This window comes from Lemur catta, chromosome 9, assembly GCF_020740605.2.
Source record: "Lemur catta isolate mLemCat1 chromosome 9, mLemCat1.pri, whole genome shotgun sequence".
Classification (NCBI taxonomy): Eukaryota; Metazoa; Chordata; class Mammalia; order Primates; family Lemuridae; genus Lemur; species Lemur catta.
Genome location: NC_059136.1, coordinates 18,317,444 through 18,331,526, shown reverse-complemented (window position 1 = coordinate 18,331,526; position 14,083 = coordinate 18,317,444). Strand labels below are relative to the sequence as shown.

Here is a 14,083-nt window from a genome sequence, read left to right as displayed (position 1 = left end):
AAGTCTTATATTTTCAGTTCTCTTTGGTAAATACCGATGAGTGAGATTACTGGGTCATATGGTAAGTGTATGTTGAACTGTATCAGAAATTGCCAAAAGATTTTGCAAAATCATTGTGCCATTTTACATTCCCAACAGCAAAGTATGAAAGTTCTGGTTGCTTCACATCCCCAACACTGGCTCTTCCCAGTCTTTTTAATATTACCACTCTAGTAGCGTGTGAAACAAGGACTCATTGTGGTTTTAATTTGAACTGCCTTGATGACTAAAACATTGGGCCTGTTTTCATATATTTTTTGACCATTTGTAAATCCTTCAACAGTGAAGTATAATATCTTTGTAAGTCCTCTGCCTATTTTTATTAGGCTTGATTATATGGTTCTTATTAATTTGTAGGAGTTCCTAATATATATATAGTTACAAATCCTTTCTCAAATATATATTTTGCAAATGTTTTCTCCAAGTCTGAGGTTTGCCTTTTAATTTTATAATGGTGTAATTTAATAGACAGATTTGTTTTTGTTTTGATGAAGTCAGGTGTATTAGTTTTGAGATACTTTATACTTTTAGCTTTTATATTTAGATTTATGAATCTTTATAAATTTAGTTTTTACATTTATGTCTGTGATACACCTCAAATTAGTTTGTGTTATGGTGTGAAGTAGATATTGAAGGTTTTTTTTCCATGTATAATTCTAGCACCATGTGTTGAAAAATACTTTCCTTTTCCCATTGAAAGCCCTCGTAGCCTTCATAGAAAATCATTTGACCATAACTGTGTGGCTCTGTTCTGGTCTCTGTATTTTGTTCCATTAATCTATTTGTGTTTATTAATCAACACTGCACTATCTTGATTACTATGGAGTTATAATAAGTTATGAAGTCAGGGACTATAAGTGCTCCAACTTTGTTCTTCTTGAAGATTATATTGGTTGTTCTAGGGTTTTTTTGCACATCCATGTAAATTTAGAATCAGTTTATCAATTTCTTAAAATGTAACTTCTGGGATTTGATTGGGGTTATGTTAAGTCTATAGATTAATTTGGGAATAATTTGATATAATATCAATAAGGAATCCAATCTATATACATGATAAATCTCTCTACTTATTTAAATCTTCTTTATATTTTGTCAGGAATGTTCTATAGTTTTCAGTTTAGATATCACATATCTTTCATTAAATGTATGCCTAAATATTTTGTTTTTAATTTCATTTTTCTAATTGTTTCTTGCTAATATACAGTAATATTTGTTTATTGATCTTGTGTCCTGAGATCTTGCTAAATTTAAATTCACTTATTAGGGCTAGGAGTTTTCTGGTAGATTCCTAAGTATTTTCTACATAAAATCATGCCATCTATTAAGAAATACAGTTTCAGTCATTCCTTTCTCATCTTTATGCCTTTTATTTCTTCTTCATATTGCACTGGCTCAGACTTCATCAGTATTGTAGTGCTTCCTGCCTCAGGTTGAAAGCACTCGGTACCTCACCGTTAAGTATCATGTTAGCCAGAGGGTTTTCATAAGACACCTGTATCAGATTGAGAAGTTACCTTGTATCTCTAGCAGTTTCATTTTTGAAGGATAATTTCCCTGCATACAGAACTCTAGAGCGCAGGTTATTTTCTCTCAGTGCTTTCATGTTTTCATCCCATTGTGTATAGACTTCTATCTTAGTGTTCCACGTTATATATTTTTTCTCTGCTTTTAAGAGTTTCTCTTTACTTGTCAATGATTTTACTGTATGCTTTGCTATGGTTTGCTTTGTATTTACTCTTATAAGGGTTTACAGACCTTCTAAAATCTCTGTCTTTCATCAAATTTGGAAAATTCTTGACCATCATCTGTTCAAACATTGCTATTTTTTGTAAAACTGAATCATAATTAATTCCATATCCCTTAAACCCCCTTTCCGCTGGACTGCCCCTGGAGGGTGTACCACATAGGCCAGCCTGGGGTTGCCATTAGGCAAAAGAAAAAAGCAACGTGGCCAGAAATGGTCAAGGTGCCTCTGCAGCTTTTAGCTGCCCCTCCAAAGATGATTGCTGTATTTGATCGCTTTTTTCACAGGCAGACGGGCAGGTTTGCCCTGGGCTACTCCATCTCTCCTGCAAGCAGGAGACTGCCAATGGATTATTTTTGAATGCTAAGCCAATTTCTATCCCTGGAATAAATCCAACTTTAATGTTGGCAATGTGGTGATTGTTTAATGTACTGCTGGATTTATGTGCTAAATATTTTCTATTTAGCAATTTTGTTTATAATTGTTGTCATGTTTATTAATGAGAGAGACTGACTTGTCATCTTCCTTTCCTGTAATGTCGCTGGCGTGTTTTGGTATCAAAGTTGTACAGCCTTCACAAAACAAGTTGGGGAAAGTTCTCAGATTTTCTATTCTCTGTTCTCTCCTTCGATGTGTGGAGAAGTTCAGAGCTAAAGCTTTTTGGGTCTAGAGTTTTCTTTGGGGGCAAGGTTTTTAATTATGAACTCAGTTTCTTTAAAGGATAAAGAGCAATATATATTTTCTAGTTGTCCGTCAATCCATTTTGGTGAATTGTGTTTTTTAAGAAATTTGTCCCTTTTATTTAACATTTTCAAATGGGTTGTCATACAATTATATATAAGATACGTATATATACGTGTTTATATATAGATTATATTTAATGTCTGTAGAAAATGTAATGATGTTTTGTTTTTTATACGTGATATTGAAAATTTGTTCTTTCTCTTTTTCTGGTAAGTCTTGCTAAGGGTAACAGTTGTGTTCCTTTTTCCATAGGACCAACTTTTGGCTCTGACTTATGTTTGTTTTCTGTACCACTGATTCCTTTTCTACTTCAGCCTACATATATTAGGTCAAATTGCTGTTGCTAGCTTTGTGGACATTTGCAATATTTATTTTCCAGGCTTTTTTCTTTTTTAATATATGCACTTAAAACTATTACTTAAGCTTCCCTATAAACATGGCTTTATTATATCCCACACATTTTGATAACTCATATTTATTATCATTCAGTTCAAAATATATTCTAATTTCCTGTGTGACTTCTTTGATTCATGAGTTCTTTGAAGGATGCTACATAATTCCCAACATATCTGGGGTTTTCTGCTTTTTTTAGTTGTCTCTCATTGATTTCTAGCTTACTTTTACTGTAGTCAAAGCACATACGCTCAATGATTTCAAATCTTTTGTAATTTGTTGGCGCTTTCTTTATGGCCCCATCATGTGGTCAATTCTGGAGAATTTTCCATGTGATTTGAAAAGAACATATATTTATTCTGTGGCTCATAGGTACAGTGTTGTGTATATGTCAGTTGGTTCAAGGTCTTTCATTATGTTTAATCTCTACTGGGTTTTATTGGTCTGTTAATTCTATCATTTATCAAGTGATTTCTGTTAAAATCTCCAATTTTGATTGTGGGTTTATCTGCTTCTCTTTTGATCCTATCAATATTCATTTTATATGTTCTTCGGATAAGTTTTAGGTGCATACAAATTTGGCATTGTCATATTTTCCAAATGAATTGATTACTTATCATAACTCTTTAGCAATTATCAACTGTTATTAATTATTCTTTAATAATGTCATCTTCATCCAATATCAATAGAACTTCACCAGCATTCCTTTTGCTTAGTCTTGAATGGTATATCTTTTTCTTCCTATATAGTTACTGTTAAATTTCTGTGTTATTATATTTATATGTCTCTTGTCAGCAGCATATAGTTGTTTTATAAGCAAGGCTGACAATCTTTATCTCTTTTTCTTGTATCTGTAACATTTTTAATTTTTATTTATTTTTTCCACATGTACAATATATAATTAAATTATACAAATATACAAATAAAAGTTGTGTATATTTCTGTTGTATAACACGATGCTTTGATATACATTGTTAAATAATTACTACAGTTAAGCTAGGTGACATAACCATTACCTCACATCGTGATGTGTGTGATAAGAACATTTGAGATCTATTCTCTTAGCAAATTTTAAGTATACAATATAGTATTATTAGCTATAATCACCATGTTATACACATTGGATCTTCAGAACTTGTTCATAATGCATAAGTGAAACTTTCTGTCTTTTAATTGGAGTATGTAATTTATTTACATTGAACATAAATACCAGTATATTTTGGTTTAAATCTAAATCTATTATCTTGCTGTTTGTTCTGTTGTTGATGTTGTTGTTTTTCTTTTTTCCTCTCTCTTGTACTCTTTTGAGTTATCTGAGGATGTTTATCATTCTGTTATCCCTTCTATTAACTTGTTTGATTTCAGTGGTTACCCTACAATTTGCAAAATGCATCTTTGAGTTATTAGAATTTACCTTAGGTTGGCTTTTACCACTTCCTGGTCAATGTAAAGACCTTAGAATTTGTGTCATTTATTACATACTCCCATAGTTTGTGCTATTGCTATCACATGTTTTAATTCCACATATAATTTAATCCCCAAAAGACACTACTAATACTGCTTTAAGCAGTCAATATTTATTTATATTTACCAACATATTTGCCCTTTCAAATCTCTTTATTCCTTTTGTTTACTATGGTTCCTTCCATGATCATTTTTCTTCTGCCTTTAATATTTTCAAGTGTAATGGTAAAAAATTCACTCTTTTTATTTACCTAAGGTACAGAATTCTAGATTGGTAATAATTTCCTTTTTACAAAAAAACTTGCTACAATTTTGATAGGGATTGCATTTAACCCATGGATCAATTTGGAGAGAATTTATATCTTTACTATGTTAAGAGTCTTCTAATTCATGAAAATGGTATGTCCATTGTTTAGATCTTTGGTTCATTTCATCAGCATTTTATAGTTTTCAGTATACAAATATTAAACCGGTTATGTTGGATCCATACCTAAGTATTTAAATTTTTGAGTGATTGTAAATGGTATTATATTTTTTAATTTGGATTCCCATGTGGTGTTTGGGTGGAATAGAGTAGTTAAGGTCTAAGCAGTTACAATCTTGTTTAGCTGCCCCTTTCCTGGTATTCTGTCTAAAGGGAACATGCTTTTCCTTTTCCTTTTTTTCTTCTTTTTTTTTTTTTCCTGTCTGCTCTCATTGTTTTTTCTAGGTTGCCAGTCTCTCCAGTATCAAATTGGGTAATTCTTAGGTTCTACCTTTACACTTACTGATTATTCCTTCTGTTCTCTACATTCTATTTGTGAGCTATATAAGAAATCCAGGGAAACTACCATTATGTTGTTCCTCAGGTCCTGAGGTCCCTAGCCAGTCTGCCACCTTCTCTACACTTTTCAGAGTCTTCTTATATTATTTTGTACATAATGTCTAGAGCTTTTAGTTGCACTTAGGAGGAGGAATGAGGAAAACTACCTCTATTCTATCTTCCCAGAAGTCTCTAGATGTAAGCGTTAATGAAATTTAACATGACTACACCTAAGTAGCTGTAATGGTTTTGATGTATTAAATAAAACATAAAACATACTTTCAAAGGTACATATGCATCAAAAAAAGGGATGATTGAAGAAAAAATTACTTTCAGGAGGAGAAAATGTGCTCAAGGAAATTAAAGATAAACTTTAAAATTTGTGTAAAATATAGTCCCAGATCCAAGGAGCAAAGGCTTTGGTTTTGTGTTTCTTAATCCTCTTGCTAGGTGATGGGAGGATTTGACCATTTCTTATCTCAGGGGAAAAAATAAATCTATATTTTATTTGAGAAAAAAGTAGCCATAATATTCTACCTTTCTACGGAAATCCTCTAGAAAATATTTCACCAATGTTTGTACCTACTTAGCAAATACACTCCCAATGTTTCCTACCTTTTCTGGGATTCTATTCTAAAGGGAGCTTCTGTTCCAGGTCGCCTGAACTGGTGGTCCACTGTGTGCACGAGCTGTAAACGGCTTCTTCCTTTGGCCACGACAGGGGATGGGAACTGCCTTTTACATGCCGCCTCACTGGGTAAGCTCCACAGCACAGACAGAGGGTGGCAGGGCTCCAGGCCTGTTCAGTGCATTATTAAAGCACAGACATATGCACCTATGTCACTGTCATCTGGAAGAGTCCCTAAGACATGGAGCCCAACAATCCTGACCGATTTTGTCAAGTAGCTCACACTTGGTGGAAAGACAGAATACACACGAGAAGAGACCTGTCATGATAGAAGGAGGCCTTGAATTTGAGGCTTCAGGGTTAGGAATTAGAAATAGTGGCCTGGAGTGAGGAGCAATCAAAGAGGACTTTCTGGAGGAGGTGGGATCTTTACTGAGATTTGAAGAACTTAAAAGAATAGAAGAGAAGACATTCCCTGTGGGAGACCACATGGATAAAGCATAGAGGCAGGAATGCACAGGGTGTTTGGAGGCAGGGCTGAGCTAGGGGAGACTCAAGGAAGTTTGGAGAGTGGTACATGAGCTTGGGAAGAAGCGGAGCCATCGTGATGACAGCCATCAGTAGTTGGCTTGGGCTCAAAAGGAACAACTGGTTATGAGCTCTGGGCAGGGGATTCCCAGAGCACCGCAGAGCCCTGACTGACAGACAGACGTAGGTACTGCTTGGGTGAATCATGGGGGAATCAGCACAGTTACAATATACAGCTGAGAGTTAGCAACCTTTTCTGATGGAGCTATGAGCTTCCTGCTCGCAAAAAGCTGCACCTGCAGGCGTGGCTGGCAATATTTGGATGACTAAGGGTCATAGTAGACTTTCTGCAAGCTCAATTATCCCCTTCTAGGCCCAGCCTCACAGGTTCAAGGCTGAATCCGTTCTGACAGGTGAGTCTGAGTTTGCGCCAGGGTTCCTGACGTCAGGGCCAGTTGTTCCTCGTCAGCCCTGGACGATAGAGTCTTTCCAGGAGACAGGACCCTCAGACAGGAATGTGGTCCTTGTTGGTGAAAGACGCTTCCCCGGGCAAACCCAGAGCAAGGGCCAGCCCCCGACACCTTTCTTTGGACCAAGATGAGGCTATAAAGGGCTTCGAGGGAAACCTACCAGGGTCTGGGAGGAGCCCAGCAGTGCCCAGAGTAGGCTGCAGACCGAGAGCAAGAGGAACATTCCACAGGCTTGACCCACAGTGGGAGAGGCAGAGATGCCCTCCCACCTGCTTCCTCCCCAGTCACGGCGAGCACGTCGTGCTCGTTGGCATTATAATAGTACTCCACATGCATCTTGGTGAGAACATGAAAATCGGTAATTTCACCACCCGGCCACGGCCACTTTTAACAGTGCGGTATGTTGTCCTCCACACTTTGATCTGTTCTTCGAGTGAAATGATGATCTTCCTGTGTTTGAATCCAACATTTTCCCTTCAAAATTTAATTGAGAATTTTCCATGCTATTATGCTCCAAACACATGATTTTAGTAGTTAGGTTGTATTTCATCATAATAGTTAATGCTAACTATTCCCCTATTATTGAACGTATTTTACCAAAAGAAGAAATCTCTCAAATCCACACCGTGCTGGTGTCCCCTGACGGCAGGTTTTCCCCCGTGAGCACAGCGGCCCCCAGGCCTCCCTGGAAGGGGAGAGCCTCCCTCAGGCTGCATTCGCTCCACCTGCAGGGAGGCTGGTCCGAGACTCCCCAGGGCTCCTCTGAGAGTCCCCGGCGCGGCAGTGAGCCCAGACTTCATCACCAATTGTTCCTTTTATCCCAGTGCTTTGTTTTCATTCTGTGCTCATGTAGCTAAACTTCACAGGACCAGGACTGCCCAAAGCGGCCATGTGACATTCACCAGCAGTGCTCCTTGGAAACCTGAGGACCAGGCCTGCCGTTGAGCTAGGGCTGGGGGCACACACAGAAATGATGACAGCAATCCTGGAGCCAGGCTTATAGGCAGACACGCGTGGGACCAAGAGCCCTTCTCTGCAGGAGCAGAGACTGCCTGGGGAGTCCCAGGAGGCAGCTGACACAGGCCTGAGGATGAGCAAGGAGCAGTGATGGCCACTCACCCCCTTCCATCCTGTACAAAGAGGCAAAGGCCTCGCTTGCTAGAAAGCCTGCGGCAGTCCTTAGTGATTGTCCAAGGATGCACAGTCAGCGTGAGCCTTACAAACATCAGTCAGCTCACGTTGCTCCTCTTCTGAAATCCTTCCTGAGGCTCCCAGCAAGCACACCCTTCACTCTCTGCCTCGGCCCCCTGATCCTGGCTCTAGCCACCGTTCCCTCTTGCCTTTTCTCAAGTACACCCCATGGGCTGCCCCTCTGGGCCTGTCCCTGGCCTTTCCCTGTGCCTGGGACATCCACTCGGCTCCCTCTGTCACGCACTGGGGCCTTTGCTCCAGCTGATGACGTCTCCATTTACATTGTAACAGATACACCCACCACTCCTGATATCATACACTACATGCTAACTTCATGGCTGCCTCACTTCCCACTTTGCCACAGTGTGTGTTCCATGAGATTTTAGGAACGTAGTGTGTCGTGTCGTGGTCGCTGCCATGCATATTCTCAGCACCTTGAAGAATGAATGAATGAATGAATGAGTTCCCTGTGGCCAGGGCTGCCTCTCTCTTCGGTGCTGCTCCCGTGGGTTGGGTTTCTTGACCTCATCTGAGCCGCCTAGGGCACACGCTCAGAGACGGCTAGTTTGTCTGTATGTGCCCTCGACACCCAGCAGGGGTGAGACCGTCTCCCTGGGAAGCTCTCTTGGGCCAGGTGTGTGCAGTGGTGTCCACTGACACTCTGCTTGTCAGGAAGCTGAGATGCCCCAAGGCTACAGACATCGGATGTGGGAGACCCTGGGGAAGCCGGGATGCTAAAGGCCCTATGTGAGGACACATCACAAACTTATCCCCCTAGGCAGTCTCCCACCCGAATGCAAGACCTAGACGGTGACCATTAGGTCCCTCAGGAAAAAGGGTGGAGGGGAATTATGAGCTAATGACGAAAATGGAGCAGCTGATTAAGGAGGTACCTTTGTGCGTGCAGACACGGGAGGCCAGCCCAGTGGGTCAGGGTGGTTTGAGTCACCTCTAGCTCATCCCCTCCTCACGTCCTTTCTCTCCTCTGCTCCCCATGGCCTCTGGCTACAGGAATGTGGGGTTTTCACGACCGGGACCTGGTGTTGCGGAAAGCTCTCTACACCATGATGCGGACAGGGGCCGAGAGGGAAGCCCTGAAGCGGAGGTGGAGGTGGCAGCAGACGCAGCAGAACAAGGAGGTTGGTATCTGATGGCGTGGCTGGAGCCCGGGACCCACACCAGGCACAGCCTCAGGCCCTGGTGGAATCCAGAGCATGGCCCCAGGCCCAAGCCCACATTTCCACACTTTGGCCCATGGAAGAGGATCCCTGTCACAATAGCACGGCCCCAGCAGACTGCGACCACGTGTCCACTCACACCTCCTTGAGGTGTAATTATGAAGACCATCCACCTTCACTCCCCAAAGTGCCCGATCTTGGGCAATGAATTGCATGATCACCCGTTGTCGGTGCAACCCACGGCCCCAGCCACGATGTGTGAGCTCAGTCTAAAGAAAATCCCAGTCATCCCTGGCCATGGTGAACATTATCGCTTTGCCCTCCTGGAAAAAGACTCTGCCCGCTTTCTGATTGAAACTGGCCTGTTATCCCTGTCAACTTTTTAATGGCCAGCCCTGAGCTAGGTGCATGCACAGGAATGTTGATTCTGTCCCACACCATGGGAATGACCTTTGTGGGTGGGTGGACTCCCAATAGCTCTAAAATTAGAGACTGGGGTTTCTGAAACTATGTTGCCCACAGCAAGGAGCGGGGAGGCAGTGGCCACTGACACGTGTGCCCAGCCTGGGTGCTGGTGGGGCTTGGACCGAGCCGGACAGTCGGCGCAGCTGGCCCAGGCCTGCCTTGGTGGGGAGGGTGAGGAGACGGGGCAGCACCGCTGGGCCCACCCCCACCTCCTCCCACTGCCCTTTGTGCCAGTCAGGGCTGGTGTACACGGAGGAGGAGTGGGAGAGAGAGTGGACGGAGCTGCTGAAGCTGGCCTCCAGCGAGCCGCGCACGCACTTCAGCAAGAACGGAGGCACAGGCGGGGGGTAAGTGAGGCCCCTGCTCTCCCCAGAGGTCACCTCGAACTCCTGGCCACCCAGGGACACTAGCAGCGTGACAGGTGGTGTGGGCAGAGCACGGAAGCTTCTTACCTGAGCTGTAGAAGACAGAAAGACTCCAGATTTCAAGCATTAGATTCCAGATGAGGACACACGAGAGGGTTGTGGGCGCTGGCTGGCCCCTGCCAAACACTGGGAGGAAGTGTACGCAGCCCCCGCGTGCATTTAGCAGGCAGAGGTGAGCTCACCGGGCTGCCCCCAGGCCCATCTTCCTCGGACCTCGCCGTGCAGGGTGGGCAGCGGCGGGCCGTAGCGGAGGTTCAGGACACAGCCAGCTCCGGAGGTGGCATGTGATGGTGGTCGTCCCACACGTCGCCATTGCACAAACCAGGCTCAGAAGGCTCAGGCTGCTGGGTTTGGGTTTTTCCCCAACTAAATAACCAATTTATGACTTCAAAAAGTCACACTGAAAGTAAAAGTTCATTAAGCTGGCCTGGCGCTTCCCAGAGGGCTCCATGGATTTTCTGGCCAAAAAGGCTTCGCAGCTGCACACAGTTGGGAGCAGCTTGCTTCCGCAGACTCACCTGTCGTGTTCTAGTATGGAATGAAGAGTGTGGCCAGGTGAGACAGCCATGGAGTCTTTGGCCATGGTGTATTCTTTAGCTCATACTGTTTTGAACCTGAAAGCGAAAGTGCTGCTCCTAGAAAAGGTCTCGGCCAAACATGAGAGAGTGTGAGCGTTGACACCAAGAAGACCCACAAAAGGACCAGAGGACAGCATGCAGCTCCAAGTCGCCCTCGGGCTCACAGGCCCCACAGCCGCCATCTAGGTCCTCACCCACCCTCCGCAGTGAGGCCTGGTGGTCCCTCAATCAAGGCCCCCGGCTGCAAGACAGGCTCCAACAGGGTCCGCGGCACCAGCAGCAGTGCCTGAGACTGTGTCCAAGGATGAGACCCTCAGAAACCACAAGCCCAAGTGCACAACTCCTGCCAGGTATGCAGGCGCACGCCTGTAGGCCCAGCTACTCAGGAGGCTGAGGCAGGAGGATCACTTGAGCCCAGGAGTTTGAGGTTGCTGTGAGCTAGGCTGACGCCACGGCACTCTAGCGTGGGCAACACAGTAAGACTCTGTCTCAAAAAAAAAAAAAAAATTATCGTTTCCTCTTTTGACTGGGCTCTACAACGCTCAAATACAATGGAGTCTGTAGAACCTCAGGCGATGGGTCAGCCTGAAACAAAGCCACCACTCTGGGCTGGGGTGATGAGAGTGAGGACTCATTGCCTCGGTCCCCAAGCAAGGGCAGGTGCTTGTGAGCAGGGGTGTGCTCAGAACTACAGGAGGAATTTGTTCTGATGCTCCTACTTGCAAATTCTCTGTGGCCAAAACAACTTAAAACCAGATGTTTGGTGCTGCTGCTGCTGCTGCTGCTGCTGCTGCTGCTGCTGCTGCTGCCGAGACCTGAGACACCATGTGCAGAATGTGCCTCCAATAAGGGCTGCTGCCGGGGATCGGATGGCCCTCTCTAGCCAAGAGTGAACTTGGCTCACCCGTCACCAGAGCTGCCATCCTGGGGGCTCAAGCCCAGGTGGGATGCTTTGGGAAGAGGGATGCTCCCCAGAAGAAAGAAGGATAATTCCGCCCTGAGCTTTGCAGTTCAGCGCAGAAACCAGTGCTGCAGCGAGGCCACCCATCGCCAGCAAGCATACACAGCCCCTGGCCCCACGCTGTGCACACTCTGGGAAAAGAGGGTGGTGCATAGTAAGAGGAACCCAGTTACTTGCTCTGAAACTGAGAACACCTCCAAAAGCAATTAGTGAAGGTGTCAGGGTACTTGTTCTAGTTTCAGGCCAACTGAGATATGAGAACAAGGAAAAGGACCCTGCCTTGTAGACGCTGACCTGAGACCCAGACTTAAATGTCCGAGTTTTGGTCCCAGCTTGGGCATGTGATCTTGAGCATGTCTCACAAGCTCTCTGAGCCTCAGTTTTGTTCATCGGTGACATGCGCTTGGTAGTACCCCCCATGCCAAGCTGTCAGCTTTTGGTCGGTGTGTAGCAAACCACCCCTAAACTGTGTGCCTTAAAGTAGCAGCCATCAGTTTTGCTCACGTTCCATGGATCAGCAGTCTGGCCTGGAAGTGCCTGGAGCCCCTCGTGAGATGTAGCCGGGTGACAGTTCGTCTGGGTGGGGCTAGATGGTCACAGATAGCTTCACTCACAAGACTGGGTCTGGGAACTGGCTCTCAGCTGGGCCTCTCTCTGCGGGGGCGTTTGTCCTTGCAGAAACTCAGGCTCTTTGCGATATAGTCCAAGGGCAGCCCGCCATGTGCAGATGCATCTCGAGCCTCTGCTTGCATCACGTGTGCTGATGTCCCTCTGGCCAGAGCAAGTCACGTGGACTTGCCAGCCTCGGGGTGGAGAGAAAGACTGTCACTGGATGGAAGGAGGGGTCGCCACGTTGCAAAGAGGCAAGCACAGGGGGTCTGGGGGGTCTGCAGCCCGGAGAGCAGTCTGCCGCGTGCTCTGAAGCTGTGGGTGTTGGGTGGTGAAATCACAGATTTGAAAGTGTTTAGAAAGGGCTTTCTTACACCTGTGGAAGTAACGTTTATTAAGACTGTGTCGTGCTCAGCCAGTGGGTGGGTGTGGGGTGCCTGCTGCCTGCGTGGTGTGTTGTGAAGGCCCATCACAGGCGAGTGCAGAGCAGGTGTAAGAATCAACAGCTTGAGCTGTGGGGGGAAGATGATCATTTGTGTTCTTTTCCCTTTACCTTTCCCTTTTAAAAGAACTACTTGTTTTTCCCTTTGCTGAGACAAGTGAAGTGACAGCTGAGAGGCCAGTAGGACAAGGGGAGAGCAGAGCAGAGCCTCGGGGACAGGCAGGGACCCCCAGTACCCGCCTCAGGGTGTGTTCTGTCCCAGATCCCTGCTGTCCTCACAGCTCCCTGCTCTGCTTCCTCATCACAGTTGAGTCTCTGTCATTTCTCTGGCAATGTGTTGGCTGCATTTCTTCTTTATTGGCCTTTTTCAGAAATAGCTGGAATCTTAAATGATTTCCTAACTCCCAGTCTGAGAGTCATAAATTTCAGCCAGTCTTTTAAGGAAAAGCAAGTGGCATTTCATTCCTGGGCAGTGCCCACGCCACAGTCTGGCGCTCCCAGGCCGTGGGTAGCCCCCGCGTGGGAAAGGAGGCGTTCTGCGGATATGCCTTAAGGCTCTATGACGTTCATCGGCAAACTGAGCAGAAAAAGCGTCTGTTCGTTCATGTAAGGTGTCCTTACTTTGCAGATGTGGGATCCAGGTCAGATTTCTTTTTCCAGAATATTAAAGGGGTACAAACGCTTTGGTTACATAAATTGCCTTTGCACCACCAGAGTCACAGCTACAAGTGTGCTCATCCCCCAGACAGTGCACACCACATCCGTTAGGTGTGAATATAGCCACCCCCTCCACCCCCTCCCACCTGCTTGACACTCTATAAATGTTACTTCCAAATGTGCACCTAAGTGTTGATCGATTAGTGCCAATTTCATAGTGAGTACATGTGGTGCTTGTTTTTCCATTCTTGTGAAACTTCACTTAGAAGAATGGGTTCCAGCTCCATCCAGGATAATACAAGAGGTGTTAGTTCACCATTTTTTATGGCTGAGTAGTACTCCATGGTATACATATACCACATTTTATGAATCCACTCATGGACTGATGGGCACTTGAGTTGTTTCCACATCTTTGCAATTATGAATTATGCTGCTATAAACATTTGGGTGTGGATGTCTTTATTATAGAATGTCTTTTTTTCTTTTGGGTAAATACCCAGTAGTAGGATTGCTGGATAAAATGGTACTTCTACTTTTAGTTCTTTCAGGTATCTCCATATCAATTTCCACAGAGGCTATACTAGTTTATGGTCCTACCAACTGTGTATGAGTGTTCCTATCTCTTTGCATCCACACCAACACTTATTGTTGTGGGACTTTTTGATAAAAGCTGTTCTCACTGGAGTTAAGTGATATCTCATTGTGGTTTTGATTTGCATTTCCCTGATGATTAGAAATGTTGGGTGTTTTTTCGTTTGTTGGCCA

General features: G+C 44.5%; 1 protein-coding gene across 2 annotated transcripts in view; it reads left to right on the top strand.

The window, feature by feature from the left end:
- The window catches only part of OTUD7A (OTU deubiquitinase 7A), a 91,099-nt gene that overhangs the window by 55,656 nt on the left and 21,360 nt on the right, over positions 1–14,083 (top strand). Inside the window, exons 5-7 of one of the 2 annotated variants that reach the window (XM_045560412.1) lie at positions 5,842–5,943; positions 9,015–9,142; positions 9,881–9,993. In XM_045560412.1, coding sequence (XP_045416368.1) covers positions 5,842–5,943; positions 9,015–9,142; positions 9,881–9,993 — 343 coding nt within the window. The remainder of the gene's footprint in view (positions 1–5,841; positions 5,944–9,014; positions 9,143–9,880; positions 9,994–14,083) is intronic. The other variant, XM_045560413.1, reaches the window with a different exon arrangement.